The 27,193-nt window shown below is 44.9% G+C and overlaps 1 protein-coding gene across 3 annotated transcripts; it reads left to right on the forward strand.

Annotated features, from left to right (window-relative positions):
• Positions 1–301: 301 nt before the first annotated feature.
• cltcl1 (clathrin, heavy chain-like 1) lies at positions 302–26,722 on the forward strand. 3 transcript variants are annotated; one of them, XM_084552072.1, is made up of 32 exons: positions 302–509; positions 7,411–7,618; positions 9,066–9,334; positions 10,241–10,402; positions 10,559–10,672; positions 10,760–10,933; positions 11,146–11,343; positions 12,212–12,412; positions 12,510–12,662; positions 12,756–12,878; positions 13,343–13,480; positions 13,585–13,749; positions 13,907–14,087; positions 14,196–14,359; positions 14,455–14,580; positions 14,683–14,825; positions 15,576–15,810; positions 15,886–16,008; positions 16,090–16,235; positions 16,325–16,508; positions 16,644–16,836; positions 17,837–17,994; positions 18,072–18,236; positions 18,322–18,597; positions 19,678–19,827; positions 19,911–20,042; positions 20,495–20,605; positions 20,897–21,067; positions 21,229–21,450; positions 21,798–21,824; positions 23,946–24,021; positions 24,967–26,722. In XM_084552072.1, the coding sequence occupies exons 1-32, from the start codon at positions 468–470 to the stop codon at positions 25,092–25,094; spliced, it is 5,058 nt and encodes a 1,685-aa protein (XP_084408198.1). In that variant the 5' UTR covers positions 302–467; the 3' UTR covers positions 25,095–26,722. The 3 variants fall into 3 exon arrangements, with proteins under 3 accessions (XP_084408198.1, XP_084408200.1, XP_084408199.1); XM_084552074.1 differs by lacking the exon at positions 21,798–21,824 and having other exon boundaries at positions 21,229–21,477; XM_084552073.1 differs by lacking the exon at positions 21,798–21,824.
• The last annotated feature ends 471 nt before the right edge of the window (positions 26,723–27,193 follow it).

Consider the following 27,193-nt stretch of genomic DNA (forward strand, 5'->3'; position numbering starts at 1 on the left):
GGAAGGGGCTGCGTGGCGGAGCGCTACATACGGCACGTCCGTACAAATGCACTGACAGCTCTGTGGAAAAATAAAATAAAAATAATCCACGACACGGGCTGCTCATGCAAAGTCATCACTTACAATAAGTCGTGTTTTAAGGACAGCCCCGTGTCCTTACAAGGCTCCAGGAAGCACTGACTCGGCTCAGCAGGAGTTAAAGCGGACTAGTTTTCTCAGCGGAGGTGCGGAGTTTTTTGATTCAGGACTGGTGTACGGGGGGGGGGGGGGGGGGGAGATACTGAATGGGAGCAGTCACTGGATTCGTGTGATACCAACGCAAGCCACCCAGACCACCTACTACTGCCCATCAATTTTGACTTTTGGGGCGTTCAGGGCACACAAAGAACAAGACCACCTCTGTCCTCTTGTTGTCCCCTTCCCCTTTCCTTCCTCACGGAGTCTCCAGACAGAGAAATCCTCCAGAAATGGCTCAGATACTGCCGATACGATTTCAGGAACATCTGCAGGTAAGCGGGCGCAGGGAGAGGAGAGAAAAAAAAAAAAAAAAAAAGCCCGAAAATTCGTTTCAGCTCGTTTCTTTTTGCGCGTCGTCCACATTTGGTCCGCACACACATGGCACATGTCGCATTTAAATGGGATCTGAAATGGGGCTGCAGGGTGGTGCTCAATATAGCTACAGGCCTAGTTTTCTCCTGCCGGGCAGATGATGACTTGTAAAAATTGAACAGTCAGATCGTACACAGCTCCAATGCGGACCGGTGCGTGTGGTGTGCTGTGGATACGCCGCAGTTTTTTTTTTCTTCCACCGATCAAGTGGAAAAAACGCTGCTGTCATTTTAAAATCCTGCGGTGTTTTGACACTTTTTTTGCTGCCGCTGCTGCCGCTGCCGACAACGGAGCTCAGCTGTTCGTGGTTACATTGTAACTGAGACGTGAACGGCACTTGCTCCCAAGCTTTGTTGCTACCATGTTGTTGTCATGTCCTGCAGCAACGGATCCCCACTTTGCAACAACTCTATATATATGTGTGTGTGTGTGCAAATATCCAGGCACGACTAACAACACGAATGATTATCTGGGTTAAACGAATACGCATTACAATCCGTTAAGTTCTGGCATAGCTGTGATGCAGACTGGAAGACCAGACAAAATGCACGTTATTTGAACACATGTACACAAAAAGCTCATTTATGAAATCTGGCTTCATGTAAAAAGCATCAGTGCTATTGATTTAATGTGCAGCCCGGCTCTGCTTGTCTGCTTTCTCATGTCAGGGAAGCATCTGTGCAGCCTCAGAATGATCAGCATCAATAAACCGGGAGTAGTAAAGGCCCTGCACCCTTTGCTTGGCCGAGTCCTCATGGAAAAAACAACACAAAATGCCCATTTACAATCTGTGACAAGAAAGAAAAACAACCGGGCACTTATTTGGTCGTCAGTGGTGGGAGGGGGGGAACTATTTCCACTATGTCCCCTTTTTATTTTTTCTCTCTCTCTCTTCATGGTTTGGACTTTAAATTGCTGTCCCACAGCAGCCCCCAGTGCTCGGCGTCTTGCAGCCTAAAGAGAAACTTTGTGACGCACCCCTCCACCTTCCCCTGGTCTGTAGCCTGTTGTTATGGTAACACCAGGCAGTGAAATGGCCTTTCACTAGAAAAAAAAAAAAAGCACAGTGTCCCCACCCCCTGTCTCTCTGCGCCCTTCCTCTGGCCAGCAGCCCCACTTTCTCAGCCAAAGACCCTTTATCCACAAAAAAAAAAAAAAAAGAGAAAGGGTGCCGGCCAAGAGAGCTCGCAGCCCAGCGGGCTCCTCTCCTCGCTGCTGACAGGAGCGGCGAGCGGCCCGCTTGCTCGCTGATGGAGCACAGTGCAGCACCTGGTAACGTCTGGGTTATTAGTTCAAATTGCTCCTAACGGCGCATACCTTTCCCTCTTGCATCTCCTTAGAAAATCTGAGGCAGACGGCGATAAGCGGCGGGCTGCTTTGCGTTCCACCTCTACCGTGAAATCCCAGCTCTGCCCCAGTCGTATCCCCCTGTGAATCTAGGTGGCTCCAGCAGAGTGAAAAATGCTTGGAATTTGCAAACCCTGGACTTTGGGCCTCAAGTTGTTTAGCTTTTTTTTCTTGGCCTGGTATTTACAGCTTGGTGTCTGCAGTCTGGGCTGGGATTCAGGAGTGTAGCATAGATCCAGCTCCGTGATGAGGTACCAGCCCGGCTGAGATAAAGAGCACACCGGAGGGTCAGAATATCTTAGCTGTTCCACTCATTCTTGGAGACGTGGAGACAAGGCTGACACCTCCAGAGCTGTTGTTTGAATAGTTTTCATTTTCTCACCCCACACCTTTACACTGTGATTAATGCTAAGCTGTGTGGTGAAGTCTCTCTCCCTCGTTCTTGTTTAGTCGAGTATGATTTATGATCCAAGGATCGTGTCAAAGTGTGCTATCAGTTGCCCCCGGTTGGATGTGTGAAGCTGAGTTAAGTTGTGGATCATGACGGTGGCTAGGAAGGACAAAGAAACGTGCCAAAGTGGGAGTCATTTGCAGCTTATGTGGCTATCCTGCTGGCTGTCAGTGCAGCGGCCTACGTACTGTAGCAGCTTGTGTAAGTGCAAAAATGTCCCGCAGCTCCCGGAGAGCCGGAACATTGTCCCACCGTGGCTGAGCCCGGAGCTCTTCTGCGGGCTGTCTGTGTGCTGCTGTATCTGTGCCGACGCCACCACGTCTGCAGCAACGGATGAGTTTGATGAGTCTGGCAAATCAGATCAGGATAGGAAGCGGGGCCGCAGGACACCGTTAACAGGACACATCTGTGACCAGCAGCAGTGGCCGGCAGGGACGAGGACGAGCGCCTGTGTTCAGTCACCTGGACTTAACCGTGACTGCCCTGGTTGAGCAGTCATTCACACGTATAGCGCTCACGTTGTGCCTTTCTGTAGTGTTACGTGACTCAAGCACTGTTAATATTACATAAACTAATTTGGGTTGGCAAGTTATTCAAAGATCTCGAATAATTTTTCTCAGAAAATGACAGAAATCATCTCTTGAGTTTTTTAAAAAAGCGGATGTATGTTTGATGAGTCGACCAGTTGTTTCAGCTTGGTTCAACTGGTCGCTCTTGGAGGACTCTTATACATATTTGAAGCTTTTTAAGTTAAGTGTGTTGGTTTATTTTCCTGTATTGTCTTTCCTGAAGCGACGTAGCTGCTTAAATGCTAGCAAGTTGAGTTAGGAGACTCCATATGGATGTCATTATGGGGCGTGTTTCAACCAATACAGAGGAAAAAATGTAGCGTCTGCATGCAATTGGATAGTCAGTCCTGCAACCAATCAGATCCATATAGTTGGAAACAAATTAAACTCTTAGGCAGATCTTTGCTGCAGCGTAATCAGTTCCTAACGGAGAGACTCCAGACCAACTTTGCGCTGCAAAACTTTTGGAACAAAACATTAAAACTACAGGACTTAAAACCAAAACCATGGTTTGTCACCTCATATGTTAACATATTGATCAATTGTTAATGTACAATATAGGAATTAGAGCAGCTTTGAGGTTTTCTTGATCGAATGAACTCCATACCTTCCAACCTACAGGCTGCATACCCAACTTTGTGCAAGAAAGCATGAAGCGGCACCGCTTCCCGGTCTATTTGCTGCATTCCTCAGCTTTTATTGTGTTCGTCTATAATCTCGCGAACCCAAAATCTTCAGCTGCTGATGCAACGTGTCAGTGCCTCAGCAACGTGTCCACCCAGCCTGTGACTCATCAAATCCAGTCAACGCTGTATCATCAGTGAAGTTCTGCTGCCTTCGTTATTCTGCTGATTTGTTTTTTGGGAATTGTTATTATCTGTTGTTGAGGGAAGATGAGTTACAGTTTCACTAGAGGTTCTTTATAGGTCACGGCAGACGGTAGGTTTTAGCCAATGTGAGATTTTAGTCTGGAATGTTCTACTTACAAGGAGTGCAGGGGGGAGAGTTTCTTCCGGTGAGTCAGTCGCCCCACCCTCAACTGTAAATTGCCGAAGGCCTGTGTTACTGGAACTGCACTGATCAGACCTACCTAGCTCTCATCCATCCTTCTTCATTTCTCATAAGAGGAACATTTATTACTCTGACTTCTCCACACCGGTCCTCTCCCAGCACCCGCCCCCTCCTTTTTTTTTTGTGAGATGCTGGACTGTGTCTTCAGCCGTTCCTTTCACTCCCATCCTTATCTTTATTGTAGCTTCCCTCCCCTCCTCTCTCGGAGATAGTTTTGGCAGCCTTGAGGAGGAGATGCAGCATATGGCTCCAATCCCCCCTCAGGTCTTCTCTGTGGCCTTTACAAAGACGCCTTTATCTCTTATGTCCCAGTAACCTCACACAAACCAGCTGTACACTGATATGGTTGACTGTATTATCGCGGTATTAACAAGGACATTTACTGCTATTATAAATAACATATGTATTTCCGTTTCTGTGGCTAATTTCAGCAAGGTCATGTACACTGATCAGCCACAACATTAAAACCCACTGACAGAAGATGTTAATAACAATTCAGTGTTCTGCTGGGAGACTTTTGGACCTGACATTCATTTATGTGGATGTTACTTAAACATGTAGCACCCACCTAGACCAGACCAGGCACCCCCACCCCTTAGCAATGACACTCCTTGATGGAAGCAGCCATCCCCAGCAGGATGCAGTCTGACACAGGCACACACACAAAAACGGTTTAGGAACAACTAAAAAAAAAGAAAAGAAAAACGGCACAAGGTGTTGACCTGGCCTCCAAATTAACTAAATCCCAAACTGATCACGTATCTGTGGGATGATCCTCAGAAGGCCCCTCCCTTCAACCCATAAAACTGGTACCAGACACCACAGGACACCCTCAGAAGGCCCATGTCCATTCTCTGATGACTGTTTTGGAGGCACAAGGGAGACCTATAGAATATATTTTGACGGTGGTCATAATGTTGTGGCTAATCGCTGTATGAAACCCTTAAAAACAGGCTACTGAAGGTATTATTTTTGTTGTTCATTGATCATTTGGTCAATAAAAGTGTCTACCACAGTCTTCCAGAGTACAAGGCAACATTTAAATGTAGTTTCTTGTTGTCAGTCGACTATTTGCAGTGATTTAATATTGTTAAATACATACAAGCTAATACATACAAGCTAAAAGAGGCTGAAAGGATTTGCAGAGCTATGAGGAACTGCAGAGTTGTGGTTTTCTTACTTCCCCATTACATAATTTGATCCGTTGTTAATATTAAAAAATATCGATCAGTGCTGCTTTAAATGATCCCGTGAACTTACATGGGGTAAAAACAAAAAAAAAAAATCTCTCATTTGAGCTCCTCCATCCACCCCCGACTGCTGACTTCTGCCTCCTTCCTGTTTTGCAGATGACATGATTTAAATGGCTCAGCGGTCATGATTTGTTGTCCTGCCCTACCAGCCAACTGCGAGATAGTACAGTCCTTGTGATGAGCGTAAGGATTCCTTTCCGCTTGCCTCAGACTGCATAATGCAGTCGGTTCAGTCATCAGAGGGAGAGTGCATGTTTTGGTCTGTCCTCTCCGTCGCTCGCAGTCAGTTTGCCAATGCGCACAATAATTCCTCTGTTCAGCAGGCGTTAACCTAGCTGGAGTGTTTCATGTTTCACTTCCGCTAAGGCTTGATGCAGCAGTTGTTCGCGTCAGCTCAGTGTTTGTGTGTTTTTGCATTTTGTGACTTCGTCTCACCAGGAAGGTTGAGATGCTGAATAATGATTCATTCAGTATGGATTTGCTGATGGTGCCTTCTAAGAGTATTCTAATAAATACGTGGGTTTAGTTGCTGGGAATTTAGTCTCAGACTGGTTTAGTGGTGATTAACTTTTTTTTACAGCTGGTAAAAAAAGTAAAAGGTTAATATAAAAGTTGCATTATCGTGCATTATATACATCTTTCAGTTAATTCAGGAGATTATTAGCAGCTATAATAAGAGTGCACAATAAATCTCTGTTGTGTTAACATTCTTTTGTCCGCTTTGTGCCCACGCTTGTTCCTTGGCTCCACGTACCACCAGACCTTCTGTCTGGAAAACAACCTTTAAGAATATCCCTGGAAAAAACTGGAGCAGACCTGCTGCTATTTTAATCAAAACACCGTTTTTGATCTGCTACTTGCTGCTTTTTTTTTTTTTTCCCCCTGTGAGGCAAATGTCAGCTGCTGACATATATATATATATATTTTTTTCCCACAGCATGTTTTTTGTTGTCGTGATGGGGGCCCGGTCTTAAAACTGTCTGAAGATGCAATAAAAAAAGTTTTAAGGCTCTTTTAGGGTACTGCGGGACCTAGACGCCGTAACTTACTCAGGCAGCCCGCGCCGGTGTGAGACATTTATACTTGTGCGCTTGTCAGTCTGGCTCGCTCTGTAACAACGCCACCCAAACGCTAGTTGTACGAGTCATACACAAATAAATAATAAATATTTGTATCTCTGATCCTCCTCAGTTAACCTTTCCTCAATGTGTTACATCTTTATTGAACTGAAACAATCAATTCAAAACTTGTGGAGATGGAGAAGCAGCCGGAAATACTAAAGCGGGAACACGCTGCTACCAAGCGCACATATTTACATATCTGGGGAGATGCATGCAGTTACGGCGCTAGGGGTCTGCGTAGTGATCTGAAGTCTAAACCGCCTATAACTATCCTGTCTGAGTGTAGGGTACTGTTGGCACAAAGTAATATAACAGTCTTTATTTAACATGTCTTGTTTTGACCACCATTAAAACTGTGAGTTAAATACTAGCTCATTATAGCCATAAACTACAAGCCCTATAGTGTGTTATAAACTATACAACTGTAACTCCTTCTGCAAAGTATCAATAACGATTTAGTGTTTACTAAAGCTATTAATTATTTGTGGATCTGGAAACTAGCCAGAATTTACTCTGCCCACAGGATTTCTGTTGCGAAAAGCTCGTCTGGAGTCAGGCCGTTGAGAGCTCAATATGCTCTGGCCAATCGGTGATGGACATATGGCATATTACCAGACTCCTACTTTGACAAGAACTAATTCTGGCTATGCCCCGCTATATGTAACGTGGAAATCTGTGAACTTAAGAGGTGCTATTAGTTGAATTTAATTTCTTTATGCTATGCTAAGCTGACTGCCTTTTGGCTCCCGCTTCATATTTACTGGCGTAATCTTATTGTTCTTATCATCTCTCAGTTCTCCTTCAGAAACTATTTATTTGTGACGGATGTCAAACTATGTGTTTAAATATGGTTACAGACGTGTTATTAGTTCATTCGTTATTAAAAAAGTGAATTTGTGACCAACACGTTAATAAATGTCTGTTTATTAATGTTAAAAAGCAAGTAGGTTAAATATTCTCATTGTATTTTTTTAATGCCGTGCTTCCAGTTGCAGAACCTGGGCGTGAACCCAGCCAACATTGGCTTCAGCTATCTGACCATGGAGTCGGACAAGTTCATCTGCATCAGAGAGAAGGTGGGCGAGCAGAACCAGGTGGTGATCGTGGACATGTCGGACCCCACCAACCCGATCAGGAGGCCAATCTCCGCCGACAGTGCCATCATGAACCCCACCAGCAAGGTCATCGCCCTGAAAGGTGAGACGGCGACTTCGCATAGCAACGAAGCAACACATTCAGGGGCAACCGCAGCGCCGGCTGATAGACGAGAAATACTGTGTTGTTGTGAGAAGAAATAGTTTGCTTTTATTATTAGTGTGGTTTTGTTCTAAGCGCTGAAGTTGGCGTTGTTGTTTAAATTCCCAGAATAAAGTCCGCATGGCATTGGCACTGTTTATTTGTCTCCAGTTCTAACAGATTTAGCCATCCTGTAGAGCTGCTGTGGGAATGCCACGGCCGTGCAGTGACTAATGCTCTGTCAATGCTGTAAATATGTAGAGTGCAGTCAGTTCTATTGCTTGATTGTACTGAATTGGTTGTGCAAATTGATTGTCTGGCACCGAATCTAGCCCTTAGAGCAAAAACACAAGCGCTGATCAGGATGATTTGCCTGTAATGCCTCCCTCTACCCTCCCCCCCTCACCCACTCCCCTTCGGGAAAATACGCCCTATGTCTGCCCTTTCCCTGTGGTCTATCTTTGTCTTCTCATTTGTACCTGATTGACACTTTGCTTTTTCTCCCTTGCTTTCTGTCATTTCTCAGACGGTGAGTTGCTTTCTGTCCGTCTAGCCGTCTGGCACTCTGTTGTGATGATCCGGTAGCCATGTCTCTCTCATAAAAGCTTCCCCCTCACATCCCTCTCAAGAATGCAGAGCTATTTTGACCAACTAATCAATCAAAAGACCTGACGACCGTTTTGTACCTCTGCTACCAGTAAATCACCTCCGCATCACACCCCTGCCCCTCTCTAACCTGCTGGCATATACATACACTTTTATGAGAACCACACATGTGTTAGCATGACTTGTTGTATGGTGGTAGAGTGTATTGTATGTGTGGTATGCATCATCAGATATTGCACAGAGAAAAGAGTTGGGGGTGGGGAGGATGTGTGTGTCTTTGCACGCCGGTGTGAGCGCGTGCCAGCAGCCGTATCGACATTCAGATCTTTCCATGCTGCCATTAAATGTATCATAAAGGCTGTGTGTGCTGGCGGTGGTTTGCACAACAGCTCCGGTGTTCATCTGATTCATGCATTACCTCACCTTGTTCGTTTTTAAGGAAGCATGCAAGTCTAGAAACATTATTAGGGTTCAACCAAACTTGCTGTCTCCTGATTTCGGTTACCGGAGATCAGCTGCATCCAGGTGCAAGCATCAGCCAGCTGATCAGCAATATGTACAGAGTGGTGTTTCTTTCTTCTATAAAACACCTTAAGTTGTCCACCAACTTAAGTTACTCCAACTAATCAACTTATTAGAGCTCTATTTATCCTCCAGCGTACCTTTATTCAGACATGTTAATTTGGAGGTCTCTATTTTATTCGCAGTATCCATTTTCACCCCTTAATTGTTTACTCATCCTGTGGGCTTCGATCCTTCCCGTTTTACCGCCCCCCTCTGTTTCTGTCCCCCGCTCCTTCAGCCGCCAAGACGCTGCAGATCTTCAACATTGAGATGAAGAGCAAGATGAAGGCTCACACCATGACGGAGGAGGTCATGTTCTGGAAGTGGATATCTGTAAACACGGTCGCCTTGGTGACGGATACCGCCGTCTATCACTGGAGCATGGAGGGGGACTCCCAGCCGGCAAAAGTGTTCGATCGGCACGCCAGTCTGGCTGGATGTCAGATCATCAACTACAGAACTGACGAGCAGCAGAAGTGGTTGCTGCTGATCGGGATCTCCGCGCAGGTATGAAAACACACGTGGATGCTTCACAGAGTAGACGAACACATGACAGAAAGGTTTCTCTGAGTGGAATGAGCAGGGCGGCACAGATGCCTCGCCGCAAGAAGGTTTCGGGTTTGAATCCAGGCCGACTGGGGCCTCTCGGTTTGGAGTTTGCATGTTCTCCCTGTGTCTGCGTGGGTTCTCTTCGGGTACTCTGTTAGACCTGTCATGGGTGTACCCCGCCTCTTGCTCGATGACAGCTGGGATAGGCTCCAGCCCCTCCGCGAACCTTCACAGGACAAGCGGTTACAGAAGATGAATGAATGAATGAATGAGCACGATTCAGATAACTTAAACTGAGCTCACGCCTTATTGTCTCCATAGTTCCTCTCTGTCCACACTAAGCTACATGCCCACATAAAGAGCATGCAAACTCTTTAAATCAAACTCTTTGGTGTCAAGAATGGTCTTATTGGTTGCTCACTGAGAGAGGAAGAAGATGTTTTGCAGTTTCATTGAAGGCTGCTCCAAGTCTGTGTCCATCAGCACCAACGGCTCCAAAAGTCTGATTTTCAGAAACTCTCAGTTACAGCCAACACTGCAGAATTTATCTTGCTCTTAAAGCAATAATCAGACATTTGGGGTAACATGTTCATTCATTTTCTTGATGAGAACCAGATAAAAACCCACGTATGCGAATCTGGATCCAGAAGGTAGTTTGTACAGCTTAGCATAAACATTGGACATGGATCGATGCAACTAGGTGGCAAGATCAAAAAAGTGTTGTATTACAGGCTGGTTCTTGTTCCTTTTCCTTTAACCACACCTAACCAAATACAGAGACTTAGCTATCTGAACCATCTGCAACTACTTAAATGCGTTGATAAATTCTCTCTAAAATCTTGTTTTCCCCTCTTTCTCCTGAAGCAAAACCGCGTGGTTGGAGCGATGCAGCTGTACTCTGTGGACAGGAAAGTGTCCCAGCCCATCGAAGGCCACGCTGCTGCCTTCGGGGAGTTCAAAGTGGAGGGAAATGCCAAACCTTCCACCCTCTTCTGCTTTGCCGTGCGCTCACAGGCTGGAGGGAAGGTGAGGGCGCCTATAAGCGACATCTCTTAAGTCCATAAAAAGTTACATTTTAGGAGAAAAGAGTTATTGTGCTGAAGGGAATTGAGGAGAGTTTATTTACATGGATTATGGTCTGCTGTTTGTCATGGTTATAGCTGACTAATTTTCTTCTTTTAGCTACACATAATTGAAGTTGGTCAGCCGGCCGCAGGAAACCAGCCATTTACTAAGAAAGCAGTTGATGTGTTCTTCCCACCAGAGGCCCAGACAGACTTTCCAGTAGCTATGCAGGTAAAGAAAATCCCCATACAGCTCGTACGTTTCTAATTACGGGTGACTCCTTGATGCTCAAACTGTCTCTCTGCGCGTTCTCCGCAGATTGGCAGCAAACACGGCGTTATATATTTGATCACGAAGTACGGTTACATTCACCTGTACGACCTGGAGTCTGGAGTGTGCATCTACATGAACCGAATCAGTGCAGAGACCATCTTTGTCACTGCCCCGCATGAAGCCACCTCGGGAATCATTGGTGTCAACAAGAAGGGGCAGGTGAGAAACGAGCAGCGAGGAGCAAGAAGTGTTTACAGGCTTTGTTGCTTCTATAGATGTGAAAGATGGATGTTCACATTTTTTCTGACCTCGTCTGACACTAAAGGATATTGAATTGTTTCTTCAGGCTGTTAATTGGACATGTATCCTTCAGTGGCTCCCGTACCTTGCTGATTTATTGAGCAACATTTCTATGATTATTTTCTTTCTAGGTGTTGTCGGTGTGTGTCGAAGAGGAAAACATCGTCAACTACGCCACGAACGTCCTGCAGAACCCCGACCTGGCGCTGAGGATGGCTGTGAGGTCGAACCTTGCTGGGGCCGAGGAGCTTTTTGCCAGGAAGTTCAACACTCTGTTTGCTCAGGGAAGTTACTCAGAGGCTGCGAAGGTTGCTGCATCAGCACCAAAGGTACTACCGCTACGTTTATAGGGTTTACACATTTCTAATGCATACCAGGTGCGTCGGCAGATTTTTTTTTAAACGTGAAACCGTTTCTTTATTTGTGTGGGATTCACATCATTGCCCAATTCGGAAATCTGAGAAACTTGGTGTTTAAAAACTTGAAATCAAATTTTAAAACATTTTTCCAGACTGAAAAGTCTTGAAGGCTTATGTAATGTTTTGAAAGGCTGAAAGAAGCGCTGACAACCAGACAGCACAGAACCAGCCATCCTGTTGGCTTATCTATTGCGTGACTAACATTGGTCAATCTCACCTAAGTTTTCAAGTCAGAGCTGTAAGAATCACCTGACTCACAAGCCCACACCTGTGTGATCAAATCTACCAAAGTTTCACCCCTGGAAAACATGGAAAACACACTAACACACAAGGAGAATTTAAGATCAATATCATGCCACAATCTGAAACCGTGAATAAATGATTCAGATTTTGAAATCATATCTTAAACTTGCAAGTTTTGCAAGTCTGATACTAAATTTTTAAAGCCAACGATGCCCCGCAGGTCTTAAATTGAACCTCTTAACCGTGGAGGTTAAAAGCTTTCAAAACCTTTTTAAAAACATTTGCAGCAGTTTTCAAATCATCATTTACACGTTTTAAACCCGGTGAACTTAAAAGTAAACACATATTTAGATGTGATGTACATTTGCTGAATATTTTCAACAAAACTGCACTAATCCAGTGACGTTAAACACTAAAAGGATGTAGACGGATACATATAAAAGTTCCATTCTACTTCAGAGGATTTCATTTCTGCTTCCTCATCGTTTCCTTCGCCAATAATTCCTCCTGCCTTTGTTGTCCTCGCTCCCCTCAGGGTATCCTGCGGACGGCGGAAACCATCCGCAAGTTCCAGAGTGTCCCGGCCCAGCCAGGTCAGGCCTCTCCGCTCTTGCAATACTTCGGTATTCTTTTGGACCAGGGCCAGCTCAACAAGTTTGAGTCTCTGGAGCTGTGCAGGCCCGTCCTGCAACAGGGCCGTAAGCAGCTGCTGGAGAAATGGCTTAAGGAGGACAAGGTAGAGTCAGAATACTTTATTAATCCTTCAAGGAAATGGTTACGTTGCTGTCGCATCCATAAAGTGACAGTTGTGTGTGTCTGTGTTTGTGTTGTAGCTGGAGTGCTCAGAGGAGCTGGGAGACCTTGTGAAGGCCACGGACCCGACGCTCGCTCTTAGTGTGTATCTCAGAGCTAACGTCCCCAACAAGGTCATCCAGTGCTTTGCAGAGACTGGCCAGTTCCAGAAGATAGTGCTGTATGCTAAAAAGGTAATCAAATACTTCGCATGACCTCCTTTTTTCATTCCCATGTTGACCTTTACGGGGAAAAACTGACAGAATTGCATTTTTCTACCACTGCAGGTGGGCTATACGCCAGACTGGGTGTTTCTGCTGAGAAACGTGATGCGTGTTAATCCAGACCAGGGACTGCAGTTTGCCCAGATGCTGGTCCAGGACGAGGAGCCGCTGGCCAACATCAACCAGGTAAAGCCCACGTCAGCACGACCGCCTCCCTCGCTAGGGACATGCAGCCTGACTCTTACGCACGCTCTCGTTTTAAAACGCCTGCACACAAAGTGCCCAGTGTGGGAGCCTCCGTCTGTGTTATTCCAGATGTGCCAGCAATGCCAGGAATCCACTGAGTCAGTCGCCCTCTCCTCCTTTTTTTTTTTATTTTTAAAAAAGCCACATATTCACTCTTCTCGGTCTCAAACAGAGACGCGTATGACGCTTCTCTATGTTCCATTTCCAGTCACGGCCTCCAAAGGTGCTATTAAATGTGAAAAGCTGAAACATCTGGCTAACAGGCGTGTCGTGTTCAATAGCACGTGACTCTTATCTTGCATGCTAACGCAAATGATGGTTCACAGATGGAAGGAAATCAAAAACGTCTCGCATTCTCCTAACTCCCTAACTTCTGTTTTTTTTTTTATCTTGCCCTTTGGTAGATCGTAGATGTGTTCATGGAGGGAAGCCTGATCCAGCAGTGCACCTCCTTCCTTTTGGATGCTTTAAAGAACAACCGGCCAGCCGAAGGACACTTGCAGACACGGCTGCTTGAGATGAACCTCATACACGCCCCTCAGGTCAACACTCAGACTCTTAACTTTTCCTGATTTCACAAAGCAGATTTGCATTTGAAAAGACTAAACAACGGTTTGTGCTTCCATGTGTATGTTAACTCATATAGGTGGCAGATGCAATCCTGGGGAACCAGATGTTCACGCACTATGACCGTGCCCACGTTGCTCAGCTGTGTGAGAAGGCGGGACTGCTGCAGAGAGCTCTTGAACACTACACCGACCTGTATGATATCAAGCGAGCCGTGGTGCACACACATCTGCTCAACCCCGAGGTACGCCTGTAGAAGTGTGATCATACTTTCACCAGCTTTTCTTTTGGATGACACATGAAAATGCTTCCTGAACCCACCTCTTCCTTCTCGTCCCTTCTCAGCCTGCTGTCTCACTTTCTACCTGCCTTCTCTTTCCTTATCCTGGCTTTCCGTTTAGTGGCTGGTGAACTTTTTCGGCTCCCTGTCGGTCGAAGACTCTGTGGAGTGTTTGAGGGCCATGCTGTCGGCAAACATCAGGCAGAACCTGCAGCTGTGCGTCCAGGTAGCATCCAAGTATCACGAGCAGCTGGGAACTCAGACGTTAGTGGAGCTTTTTGAATCGTTCAAGAGTTACGAGGGTAAGTGTGGCCGTCTTGGATAAACGGGAGAATATTTTTTTTTCCTTTTTGCAGACGACAGATGGAGCTAACTGTTGGGTTGTTTCTCCCCCGCCATCTCTGTTCAAGGCTTGTTTTACTTCCTTGGGTCGATTGTGAATTTCAGCCAGGAGCCAGACGTTCACTTTAAATACATCCAGGCTGCCTGTAAGACCGGCCAGATCAAAGAAGTGGAGAGAATCTGCAGAGAGAGCAACTGTTACGACCCAGACAGGGTTAAAAACTTCCTCAAGGTACAAACATCTAATCTTGAACCCATCATCAGCAACAATTCTCTGACGTCCTCTAGTTCAATCACTAATGAATCTCGTGTTTCTTCTGTTCGTAGGAGGCTAAGCTTACAGACCAGCTTCCTCTTATCATTGTGTGCGATCGCTTTGACTTTGTCCACGACCTGGTGCTCTACCTCTACCGCAACAGTCTGCAGAAATACATTGAGATCTACGTACAGAAAGTAAGATCAAGTCCAAAACTTCACTGACCATAATCCAAAATCTCTCTTTGTTTTAGTTGCACGTTGCCTCTTCATTCATAATTTCTTTGCACTTGTTTTCAGGTGAACCCCAGTCGTTTACCGGTGGTGATCGGCGGCTTGTTGGACGTTGACTGTGCCGAGGATGTCATCAAGAACCTGATCATGGTGGTGAGAGGGCAGTTCTCCACGGATGAACTGGTGGAGGAAGTAGAGAAGAGGAACAGGTAAACGACTAGATTAGACGTGGATCCATTTGTCATCTTTATTAGCTGTGTCTGCACGTCTCAACATCTGATTGCAACTTTAGAAGTAACAGATAAATGGACTTTGGTTACGTTGCAGAGCATGCTTGTGGTTTGCTTGAACCTCTTTATCCTGTTCATGTTTCCAGTGATGACAGATCATGGTCCAGCTAAAAGAACGATTTTTGATTTTCAAGTCGCGGACGTCTTTCTCTGTATTACCTGACAGAATCCACGTCAATGAATGTGGGACCTTGTATTTTGAAATTCAAATATTTATACTCCTATGATGTCCATTCATCATGAAATACACACAAACAGAAGCTAAACTATGCACATAAATAATCATTCAGGCTCCTGTGTTTGTGTTTCGCTCTCTCCTAAAACTAAGTGCTTCAAGTGTTTATATCCCTGTATTCCTACAGTATTTTCCATGAGCATCTTATGAAGCAGGTTCTAATCTAAATCCTTTTACTTTCCGTTCGGCATCATCAAATATAAAAGTGAGAAAGAATCAAGTATGAATACTTTGGGAAACGCATGAACAAATAGCACTGCTGACTGCACAACACTGCCATCTAGCGTTGTGGCTGTGCATTACACTCCACAAAAACTACACCGTCTCACAAATATAATTCATACTTTCATAATCCAGGGCTGTGAAATGTGTTTATATCTTCTTCTAAATGCAGACGGTATTCACATATATTATTTTGTCCAACATCTTATTAGGCTGAAGCTTCTTTTACCGTGGCTGGAGTCCCGTATCCATGAAGGGTGCGAGGAGCCGGCCACCCACAACGCCCTGGCCAAGATCTACATCGACAGCAACAACACGCCCGAGCGCTTCCTGAAGGAGAACCCGTTCTACGACAGCGCCGTGGTTGGACGCTACTGCGAGAAGAGGGACCCCCACCTGGCCTGCGTGGCCTACGAGAGAGGGCAGTGTGACCTGGACCTCATCAAAGTGCGTACTAGAGCTCTTGTAGTTGACAAAATGGTTACACAGATACACGGTTAACCACTTTTGTTTTCTTCTCAGGTGTGCAATGAGAATTCATTATTCAAAAGCGAGGCTCGATATCTGGTACGAAGGAAAGATCCAGAGCTTTGGGCGAACGTGTTGGAAGAAAACAACCCTTACAGAAGGCAGCTCATCGACCAGGTTAGGTTTCCTCCTGCTCTGCTCCTCACTGTGAATATCGTGATAGTTTTTTATTTATTTATTTGTTTTCTTTCCTCTCAGGTGGTGCAGACAGCTCTGTCAGAGACCCAAGACCCAGAGGAGGTGTCAGTCACAGTCAAGGCCTTCATGACTGCAGACCTGCCCAACGAGCTGATTGAACTGCTGGAGAAGATCGTACTTGACAACTCGGTCTTCAGTGAACACAGGTACAGCAGACTCACAGATTCTACTTTAGCCACAAATAGTTTTTTGTTTCTTTAACAATTCTTCTGCTCTTGTTGTTTCTTTTCCCCAGAAACCTCCAGAATCTGCTGATACTGACGGCCATCAAGGCTGACCGTACTCGTGTGATGGAGTACATCAACAGGCTAGACAACTACGACGCTCCGGACATCGCAAACATCGCCATCAGCAACGAGCTCTTTGAGGAGGCGTTTGCCATTTTCAAGAAGTTTGACGTCAACACCTCAGCCATACAGGTAAAAGAAATATTCAATCAATCTAGTACAAGTTGACTTTCATTTTGTATGGAACACTTTAATTGTTTTCTCCCATTTGAAGTACCCGTATGTCAGATCATTTAATGCATCTCTCTATTGTCCTCATTCTTCTAGGTACTGATAGAGCACATAGGGAACTTGGATCGTGCCTACGAGTTTGCGGAGCGATGCAACGAGCCTGCTGTTTGGAGCCAGTTAGCCAGAGCCCAGCTCCAGAGAGACCTGGTCAAGGAGGCCATCGACTCGTATATTAAAGCCGTCGACCCGTCGGCGTACATGGAGGTGGTCAATGCAGCCAGCAAGAACGGTAAGCCTTGGCTTTGCAGCTGCACGCCAGCAGCTCACATACTGTATGTTTACATGCAGAATATGATTTCACTAGTATTCCGATTGTGACAATAATCTGAATCCGAAACGTTTAATGTGAACTTCAGACTCAGTTTGGATTCTCCAAATGAAGTGTTTTTCTGTATTAGTTGCGTTTTAGGAGCTTTCTTTGGACGTGTTTACTGGTTGTACCCCAACCAACATTTTAAGGGGCTAAGGTAGACTAGCATGCTCAAGTAAAGGTTTTTAAAATAGGTTTTTGTATACACCGATCAGCCACAACATTATGACCACCTTCCTAATATTGTGTAGGTCTCCCTTGTGCCTCCAAAACAGTTGTAACTCATCAGAGAATGGACATGGGCCTTCTTAAGGTGTCCTGTGGTGTCTGGCAACAGGATGTTGTTAGTGGGGGGGTTGGGTCCCATGGGTTGAGGGGAGGGGCCTCTGTGGATCATCCCACAGATACTTGATCAGTTTGGGATCCAGTGAATTTGCATGCCAGGTCAACACCTTGTGCCGTTTTTCATGTTTTTTTAGTTGTTCCTAAACTGATTTTTGTGTGTGTGTCTGTGTCAAGTTGCATCCTGCTGGGGATGGCTGCTGCCATCAAGGAGTGTCATGTGGTGGGGGTGCCTGGTCTGGTCTAGGTGGGTGGTACATGTCTAAGTAACATCCACACAAATGCCAGGTCCAGGTCAATGATATTTACTTCTTCTGTCAGTGGTTTTAATGTTGTGGCTGATCAGTGTATGTGCAAATACCACAATCCCAACCTTTTCCGGGAGATAGTTGAACAAATGAAAGAAGGAGGGTGCGTTGGTTGAGCAAGACTTGAACAAGCTTGGTTCAAGTTATTCTAATCAGAGCATGAATAAGGAAAATCAAAAATGTTCTGTTTGTGCAAATGAAACCATTGATTGTCTTTCTTCTGTGGTTGATCTGAGTTGATTATTTAAGGTGTTGATTGTATTTTCTAGATAACTGGGAAGACTTGGTGAAGTTTCTACAGATGGCTCGAAAGAAAGCCAGAGAGTCGTACGTGGAGACGGAGCTTATCTTCGCTTTGGCTAAAACGAACCGTCTGGCAGAGCTGGAAGAATTTGTCAGTGGGCCCAACAATGCTCACATACAGCAGGTAAGGAACAACATCCCGGCTTCAGCGTGAAATGATGCTGTAGCTGACGTAACGATCTGCAAACTCTCCATGCGCAGGTGGGCGATAGATGTTACGAGGAGGGCATGTACGAAGCAGCCAAACTCCTGTACAACAATGTGTCCAACTTTGCTCGCCTTGCTTCTACGTTAGTCCACCTGGGGGAGTACCAGGCAGCCGTGGACAGCGCCAGGAAAGCCAACAGCACACGGACATGGAAGGAGGTAGCACTCATTTACCGAACCTCTCTTTTACTGGACCCATTTCTTTACTGCTCTGTGTTCACTCTCTCTTCCCTACAATCGCCAGGTGTGTTTCGCATGTGTGGACGGCGAGGAGTTCCGGCTGGCGCAGATCTGCGGCCTTCACATCGTGATCCACGCCGACGAGCTGGAGGACCTGATCAGCTACTATCAGGATCGCGGGTATTTTGAGGAGCTCATTGCTCTGCTGGAGGCTGCGTTGGGTCTGGAGCGGGCCCACATGGGGATGTTCACGGAGCTCGCCATCCTCTACTCGAAGTTCAAACCTCAGAAGATGAGGGAGCACCTGGAGCTCTTCTGGTCCAGAGTCAACATCCCAAAGGTGACGTTTTTTTAATAAACCAAAGACTTCATCACAAAAACAGGTTTCTTGTCTGCCTTGAACCACTTTGATTTATTACTCTACAAATATGTCTGCTTTTCACCTGCACCCTGGAAGGAAAGTAATTCCCTTGGCTTGTGTTCTGTCTTTTGTAGCCGTCCCTGTATTGACATATTGTTGCTGACTTGCACTGATTCAACATCGGCCTATTAGTTTTCAGCAGCTCTCCGTCCTCTCGCCATTATGCAGCAGCACATTCAGAAATACTTTATCAGGAATTTGGAGAAAGGTCGCTGGCTTTATTTTTTCTGTTGTTATCAGAGTTCCTAAAAGCCTTGAAAGCTTGCAGACAAAGACACTCGCTTGCCAGATAATTAGGTACACTAGTGAGACAGCCCTGCAGTAAATTTTAGCTTCATGAGAGAGCTGTTGATTCAACTGTGTTTGTATTTTGGAGGCTGTGGTTTGTAGTGCAGTGGAATTGGGTTGTACCGACAAGTGTTTCTATTATTTTGACAACCCCTTTTTAGTCAGTGGGATAGGCTAAATAACAGAAACACTTCCTTTTTGATGCTGTTTCGACATACAAGGGAATGACAAATTACCCATTTTTTTTCTCCCCCAAATGTTTCCTACACATCAGGCATATCATTATGACCACCTTCCTAATATTGTGTAGGTCTCCCTTGTGCCTCCAAAACAGTTCTGACATGTCCATCAGAGAATAGACATGGGCCTTCTGGTGTCTGGTCTGGTCTAGGTGGTTGGTACATGTCACATCCACACTAATGCCAGGTCCAGAGGTTTCCCAGGAGAACATTGTATTGTCACAAGATGGTCAGTTCACCTGTCAGTGGTTTTAATTTTGTGGCTGATCGGTGTATACTGTATGTGTAAGTTCTTCTGGCCTTCTTTTCCATTGTTATGTTGTTTTTAATTAGAACCCGTGTTAGTATTTTTTTCTGTCTACGGGTCTGTATAAATAAATCCTCTTTTTGATGTCATCCTCTGTCTTTAAATGTAATTAACTTTGACTCTCTCATGAAGGAGTCCTTAACATCCTCTTTGTGTCTTCGCCAGGTCCTCCGTGCAGCAGAGCAGTCTCATTTATGGGCAGAGCTGGTTTTCCTGTACGATAAATACGAGGAGTACGACAACGCGGTTCTCACCATGATGAGTCACCCGACGGACGCGTGGAAAGAGGGGCTTTTCAAAGATACTATTGCTAAGGTGAGTATTCGTGATCGAAGCGTTTACTTCCTTTGCGAACGTCTCAAGTTTTTCAAGATCTTGTTCTTTTTTTCCGTCTCCAGGTTGCCAATGTGGAGCTGTACTATAAATCTCTTTCCTTTTACCTGGAATTCAAACCGCTCCTGCTCAATGACCTGCTGACCATTTTGTCTCCTCGGCTGGACCACAACCGAGCTGTCAGCTTTTTTAGCAAGGTAACCAGCAGTGACATTAACCTCTGCAATTTATCTATTAAGTTAGCTCTGATGCCTCACAGCGAGAAGGTTCTGGGTTTGAATCCATCGGCCGACATCCCTGTGTCTGCGTGGGTTCTCTCCAGGTACTCCGGCTTCCTCCCACCATCCAAAGACATGCTAGTTAGGTTAATTGGTGATTCTAAATTGGCCGTAGGTGTGCATATGAATGTGAATGGTTGTCTGTCTCTCTGTGTTGGCCCTGCGATAGACTAGGAACCTGTCCAGGGTGTCCCCCGCCTCTCGCTCAGTGACAGCTGAGATAGGCTCCAGCCCCCCGTGACCCTTCGTAGGACGAATCGTTACAGAAAAATGAATAAATCTATTAAATAGAATGTCCTTTTCCTTTAGAGATTGTTCACGTTGCTGATATGATATGCTGTAACCATTGTTTTTTATTTTTGCTCAACTAGATGAACCAGCTGAAGTTGGTCAAGCCTTACTTGAGGTCTGTGCAGAGTCACAACAACAAGTCCGTCAATGAAGCTCTGAACAATCTGCTGACAGAGGAGGAAGACTACCAGGTATCTCAGTCATTCTGTTGATTACTGCAAATAATTCGATTCAATTAAATTTTTTTTAAGGGATAATTGTTTAGAAAACTGATGCATTTGAGTTTATAAGGTATTTATATTAGCTTCTTTTTTTTTATTAAGAGCTAGTACTATTTTCTTTATGTCTTGAATCTTGTAGATGGACACACTGAGGTGATCCTTCCTTTGTTGTCACTAGAGGGCGCTGCTGAGGTCCAGTTAGTGGATCCCGCTGTTTCCTCTGGATCTCAACTGAAATCTCTGTCTGTGTTGTGTCAACAGGGCCTGAGAGCGTCCATTGACGCCTACGACAACTTTGACACCATCGGCCTGGCTCAGAGGTTAGAGAAGCACGAACTGATCGAGTTCAGACGCATCGCCGCTTACCTGTACAAGGGAAACAACCGCTGGCGACAGAGTGTGGAGCTCTGCAAGAAAGACAAACTCTACAAGGTGAGGACAGTTATGGAGGAAATAGAAAATCTCTTGCACATACCGACCAAGTGACTCCACATTCCTGTAGATGGCACTGTTTGATTATTTAGATAGTATCTCTTACAGAATGTTTTGTTTCTCACATGTTTCTCTTGTAAACACATTTCCTTGTGCCCCAGGATGCCATGCTGTACGCTGCAGAGTCTAAGGATGCCGAGCTGGCGGAGACTCTGCTCCAGTGGTTCCTGGAGGAGGGCAAGAAGGAGTGCTTTGCCGCCTGCCTGTTCGCGTCCTATGATCTCCTGCACCCTGACGTGGTGCTGGAGCTGGCCTGGAGGCACAACATCATGGACTTTGCCATGCCATACTTCATCCAGGTCATGAGAGAGTACCTCACAAAGGTTGGTATTAAGGAACGGTGCCAAGAAGTACCAAAACGTCGGTTTAGTTATAATAATTATAATAATAATACATTTAATTTGTAAGCGCCTTTCAAGACACACAAGGACACTTTGTGGACACACTAGTTACTGTGTATTTGCTTAAAAACTAGGTCATTTTTCTTTGATTGTTCATTTTCCTGTAAAGCCCTGACATGTGACAGGTGGATAGTACTCTGTAATATCTCAGGGGAAGAAGATCAGATGGTAGTTAAGTGTGTTTACCAGCGATCAATATGATTTCCTAAAAATGTTGACATCTAGACACACGAGGTCACTCGAGGTCATGTCTTTGGGTTCTTTTCCAGGTTGATGGGTTTGCAGCGAAGGTGACGGTCTCTGGCCCTCTTTTTATTCCTCCTACATGTTCTTGTCTGTTTGTTTTTGTTGTAACTGATCTCTTAGGTTTCTGATGTAGGAACCTAGCATGGACTGTAGACTGAGTACGGCCTAACTAGCTCTGGTCCCGGAGAACTGTAGCAGCAGCAGTAGTAGTGCGCAGGCTTTAGTTCCGCTGCAACCTATTGCATTTGTCAAATGGAAGCAGTTTCTAAATGATCATTTCCATATTCAAATATAAACTTGTAGCAGTATTACTGTCACGCATTTATAAAAGTATGAGGAAAATAAGTTCAGTGCAAACATAATTTGACTAAATGTGCAAATAACACACTGTAATCTGAAGGAGAATCTCTTCTTTATGGAAACATTTTTGCAAATGTTGATGGCTATGTATATTTAGAACTTAGAAAGCACTACACAGTGTCTACACTAGCTTGGTATGTTAATATGTGTTTTCTATGGAAGCTTTTGATCGAGGTTTGAAAAAACTGACTTTAAACTTGGACCGGAACCAAAGCCTGTGCACTATGTATTTTTATTTCTTTTCTCGAGGACCAGGATTAGCCTCTCTTGGCCTAACAGATATCTCTCACCCTCTAACTTCTCTCTCTTGGGGCTGCATCTGGTGTCGAGTGGCATTTTGAAAATCCAGATTTCCACCTGGCTAAAGCTCTCCAAAGCCCAAAATATGAGGACAAGTGAGGAGAGCACGCCACTCCAGACTTTTTAGATGCATCCCCACGTTTCTAACTCCAGGTTAACTTTTTAACAGTTGGTCAACAAACACTAACTTTGAAGGTTTCGGAGTCCTCTTTCCTCGTTTCAGTGAAAGTTTTTCCCATTTTATTTCAGCTATTTATTTTTTTCTGGGCTATTTTACACACTTTATAATATTTTGTTGCCAGAAATCTGCAGAAAGGTGTTTTACAGGTGCCGTTTGACCTTTTTCACTCTTTTCTTTATTAATTATGATTCAACAGAAACTTGAAACTGAGCCGAACTACTGTTTATCCTCATCCTACTTACATCAGAAACCTTCTGTGTCCACAGTTAAAGCACAATGCCTGATTATTCATTTGCACTTAGCGATTCGAACAACAGACGCGGCGCACAAACACCGAATGCCTGGCAAGGACGAGCTTAACCTGTGCGCTTCATTTTTAGTCCGGCAGAATGACAAACACTCGATGAGGAGGGCCTGCTCACAGCCATGAATGGGATGCATGTAGAAGCTGTGTGATGTGTCATTTAATATAGATATAGGACTGGCTGGAAATGTAGCATCAGCATAAAAGCACGTACTGCATAGCTTCTCCTTCACGTAATACCTAATGTGAAATTTCTTTAACCTTGAACCCTACTATAATACTGTCTTTAAAGGGTCAGTTTACACAGTGTTTTGTCCAGTTAGTGTGGATCTGCTTTTCTTTCTTTTCTTTCAAAAATGACGTGGAAACTCAAAAACAGAATGTCCTCATCTTGCAGTTCATGATAATTCAGAGACTTCGTTGCCAACTGTTTCTTGTCGAATGTAGTAAAACAACGGTCAACACTGAGGTCTGTGAATTACTGATGATGAGCAAGGACTCTATCTGGATAGAGATGCTGATTTTAAGTTGGTTAATGTCTTTTTTTTTAATGCTTTGAGCTGCAGAAATAAGATTCACTCCACTTGAGTGATAGTGGCACTCTCAGCAGTAACGGTTAGATACCATTAGGGGGTTAAATGGGCGAACTGACCCTTTAATTGTTCACTTAACATTTGTTCTGTTAGAAAGTTTCACCAAACCCGCATGGCATCTTCTCTTGGCTGCACTCTGAGGTGCTGTGTGTAGGTTTGTCTTTCAGAAGTGAGTTTGATAAATCTGCTTTGACTAGTGAGATGTTTACAAGCGAAGCGTTTTATCTTCTGTTGTAGGATAAGAAATGGTCCTTTAAATAAAAATGGGTTCATTATTGCGATCACTGCATTGTAGGCGTCCTGCGAAAAGCCTTCAATTTTGTAGACCGTTGACAAAAAAGGGTTTCTGCAGCACGCCTACAATGCGTGAACTCTTTCTTTGACTCTGAGTGAGCTTTGTCTGATCTATCCTCTTTGCCTCTGTTGCCCTCAGGTGGACAAACTGGACGAGGTGGAAAGCCAAAGGAAAACTGAAGAGGAGGTGACCGAGCCTCAGCCGATGGTGTTTGGTAGGTTTACATGCGGCTCCTCTCCCTGAAGGACAGATCGTTGTGGCTCCTGAATGTATTAAATAAATGTCATTCAGTTAATCCTAGGTGAAAAATAGGTAATGGTGTCAAAATGTGGCATTGTAAAGCAAATCTGTCTCCTTGTATATTTACATTTTTTAGTGTCAAATGTAATTCTAAAGTGAAGGAAGACCACACCTGTTAGTCAGGTTATTATCCATAACCAGCAGCTTCTGTTCAGCAAGAGCTGATATGATTTTCCTCATGAATACAATTGTAGATCAAAGTAGAGAAGACCCAGAGACTTATCAGCTCATTGTGCAGCATCTAAACAATACTTTATGTATCTAAAGGCTCTGTTAGAGTACTGTGGGACATAGACACCGTAACCCACACACGTAGCCTGCACGTGTGTGAGCCATTTATACTTGTGCGCTCGTCAGTCTGGCTCGCTCTGTAAAAAAAGGCCCCCCCAAATGCTAGTCGGCGCTGTGTCTTTTTTGCCAGTCGGTTTAATTTTTGTTTCTACTTCCTGCTTAACTTTCAACAATGGCAACTGAAACTTTCACTGAAATATCGCCGAAGACGAGTCGTACAAATGTCTTTATCTCCGAACCTCCTCAGTTAGCCTTTCCTCAATGTGTTCCATCTTTATTGATCCAAAACAATCAATTTGAAAATTGCGGAGATGGAGAATCAGCCGGAAATACTAAAGCGGCAACACGCTACTAACTAGCGGACCAGTCGCAGCTCTTGCGGTCTGTGTCGGGCCGGCGCGTAGTTACATATCTGGGGAGTTGCACATCAGCTTCTGCGTCAAGAAACCCAGTGACAAAAATGACTTTAAAGTGCAGGGAACACAACAGTTCAAATATGTGTAGAAAAGTTGAACATTTTTGTTTGTTGTTATTGACCCTGTGTGTGTGTTTCTGTTTGTGTGATCAGGCCAGCAGCTGATGTTGACCGCCTCTCCTACCCCTGTGGCTCCCCCGCCAGCGTACCCGGGCTACGGCTACCCCGCCGCCGCCGCCGCAGGCTTCCCCGCTCAGCCTGCTTACGGCTTCAACATGTAGAACCCCATCTCCTCCTCTTCCACCTCTCTCTCTCTGTCTCTCTCTCTGTCTCTCTCTCTGTCTCTCTCTCTGTCTCTCTCTCCGTCTCTCTCTCCGTCTCTCTCTCTCGACACACACTCGCACACCTCCTCGGACTTGAACCACACTGAAACGTGCTGCTCTTGGTCTCAGTCGGCCAACTGGCGGCGCAGAGACTGTTGACGTTTCACTGGCCTTCACTTCCCAATGAGACTCCACCTGGGTTCACTGAAACTGCAACAGAAACTCTTCCTCTCTGGTTTCTTCGCACCCCTCTCCCCAACCCCCCGTGTCTTTTCCACTTGGACGTTATAACCGCATCACTGATCTACATGGCATGAAGTCACCTCTCAGCTCCTAGAGGATTTAACACACTGAAGTTAACATTAGTTGCACCAAACCACTCGGCCCTGTTGCTGTTCCATGCAGACTTTAACCATAGAGCAGCTTTTTTAGTTTCATTTTCTTTTCAGCACTGAAGAAAAAGAAGAGACTCTACTGAGGAGCGGAGGGGCACATGTGACGTGCGTGTGTCTCCCCCTCCCTCCTAAAGCACTGTTACAGCCTTGCATACTCTGAGGAGAAAAAAAAGAAAAAAGAAACGGGCTCGTTTTAATTTCACAACTGTCTCATGCTCCGATTTAGAAAGACGGTTACTGTGCAATAGTTTTGTTTGTCCTTTCACAACAGGTACAAAGTGTTTGCTGTATACGGACTAAGAACACTTGTATGTGAGGTTACGGTTCGTGTATGTGTGTGTACATGTGAAAGAGCGTGTGTGTGAGTGTGTGTAGCCTCCTTGAAAGCCTTTGTGGGATATGTCGCCAAACCAAGAGACACTCAATGAAATGTTCACACCCCTTGCAGCCGCAAACCGGTCGACTTTTCGGACTCTGATACCGGACTTCTGGAGTTTCGGGACGGTTATGATTAAAAAGGCAAAAGAAAGCAGGTGAAGAAAAACAAAAAAAAAACAAAAGAAGCTATACGCTGTAGTCGGTGCATGTGCTGCCAAACTATAATGCTGCAACCAGGAGCACAATTTCCATGTTACACTCAAGTATATCAAGTATTACTAATGTTGTGTCGAAAAAAAAAAAAGTCATGTACAACAAAACTTTCTCACCCGACTAACAGGAAACGGTGATGAAGCGACAACAGACCCGAGAAAACACAGAGGAACAATAATTCACATCCTGGTGCCAGCTGGTTAAGATAAAAAAAAAAAAAATCATTACTGTACTGAAAACAGTGTATAATTTAAATATATTGAAATACTAATCAAAGAAGTCAAATATGGAATACCGTATGTATTGTCTATAGTGTGTCGTTGTAGTCTTAAAAAAAAAAAAGCATAATGATTTTTGTAAGAAAAGGACAAAATGCAAAAAAACAGCAAGTTAATAAACGGTGAAGTCTTGAGGCAAGGCTGCGAAAAGTGGTGGAGGTTTAGTTATTGTTTACTTCCTGTGCTGTGAGACAGTGATGCACTGAGCTCTGTCCCATCTCAGCGCTGGAGTTGTCGAGGCAAAAGTGAGCTGCACACAAAGCGCTCCTTCTATCTGCACAAGTCATACATACAGAAACGGGAATAAACTTTACACACAGTGTGTGTTTGTGCATTTTTTTATTGCATCTATCCAACACCAGGACACGGATGTAAAAGCTGTTTTTTTTTTTTTTAATTATATGTTTATGGGTTTACAGCTTTAAACCAAGCCATTTTATGCTGCATTCTTGTTTCCATCCTCTGCTGGACTCTGACATTTTGGCAACCAAGCTGCCAGGATCTGATTGATGGCTCCTGTCTCTGCGAGAGCTGCAGCCGCTTTGTTTGGAGAGGGTGTGGCTGGACCCCTTACTTGGTGGTGCAGGAAAACCCCAAAAGGTTTAGGCGGTAGAGGACTTAATAACAGGGGGAATAAGATGTTATTCTTCCTCGCTGAGCTGTATTCAAATGGAAATGCAGGGAGACGGGAGAAGCTGCGCCCCGCCCTTTTCTGGAAAAGAGTGGCCGGTTTCTCCCACCCTCTGCGCCCATATAGGCACCCGGTTTGAAACCCCACTGACCCCTGTCACCC

The sequence above is a fragment of the Chelon labrosus genome (assembly GCF_963514085.1).
Source record: "Chelon labrosus genome assembly, chromosome: 9".
In the NCBI taxonomy this organism is placed as follows: Eukaryota; Metazoa; Chordata; class Actinopteri; order Mugiliformes; family Mugilidae; genus Chelon; species Chelon labrosus.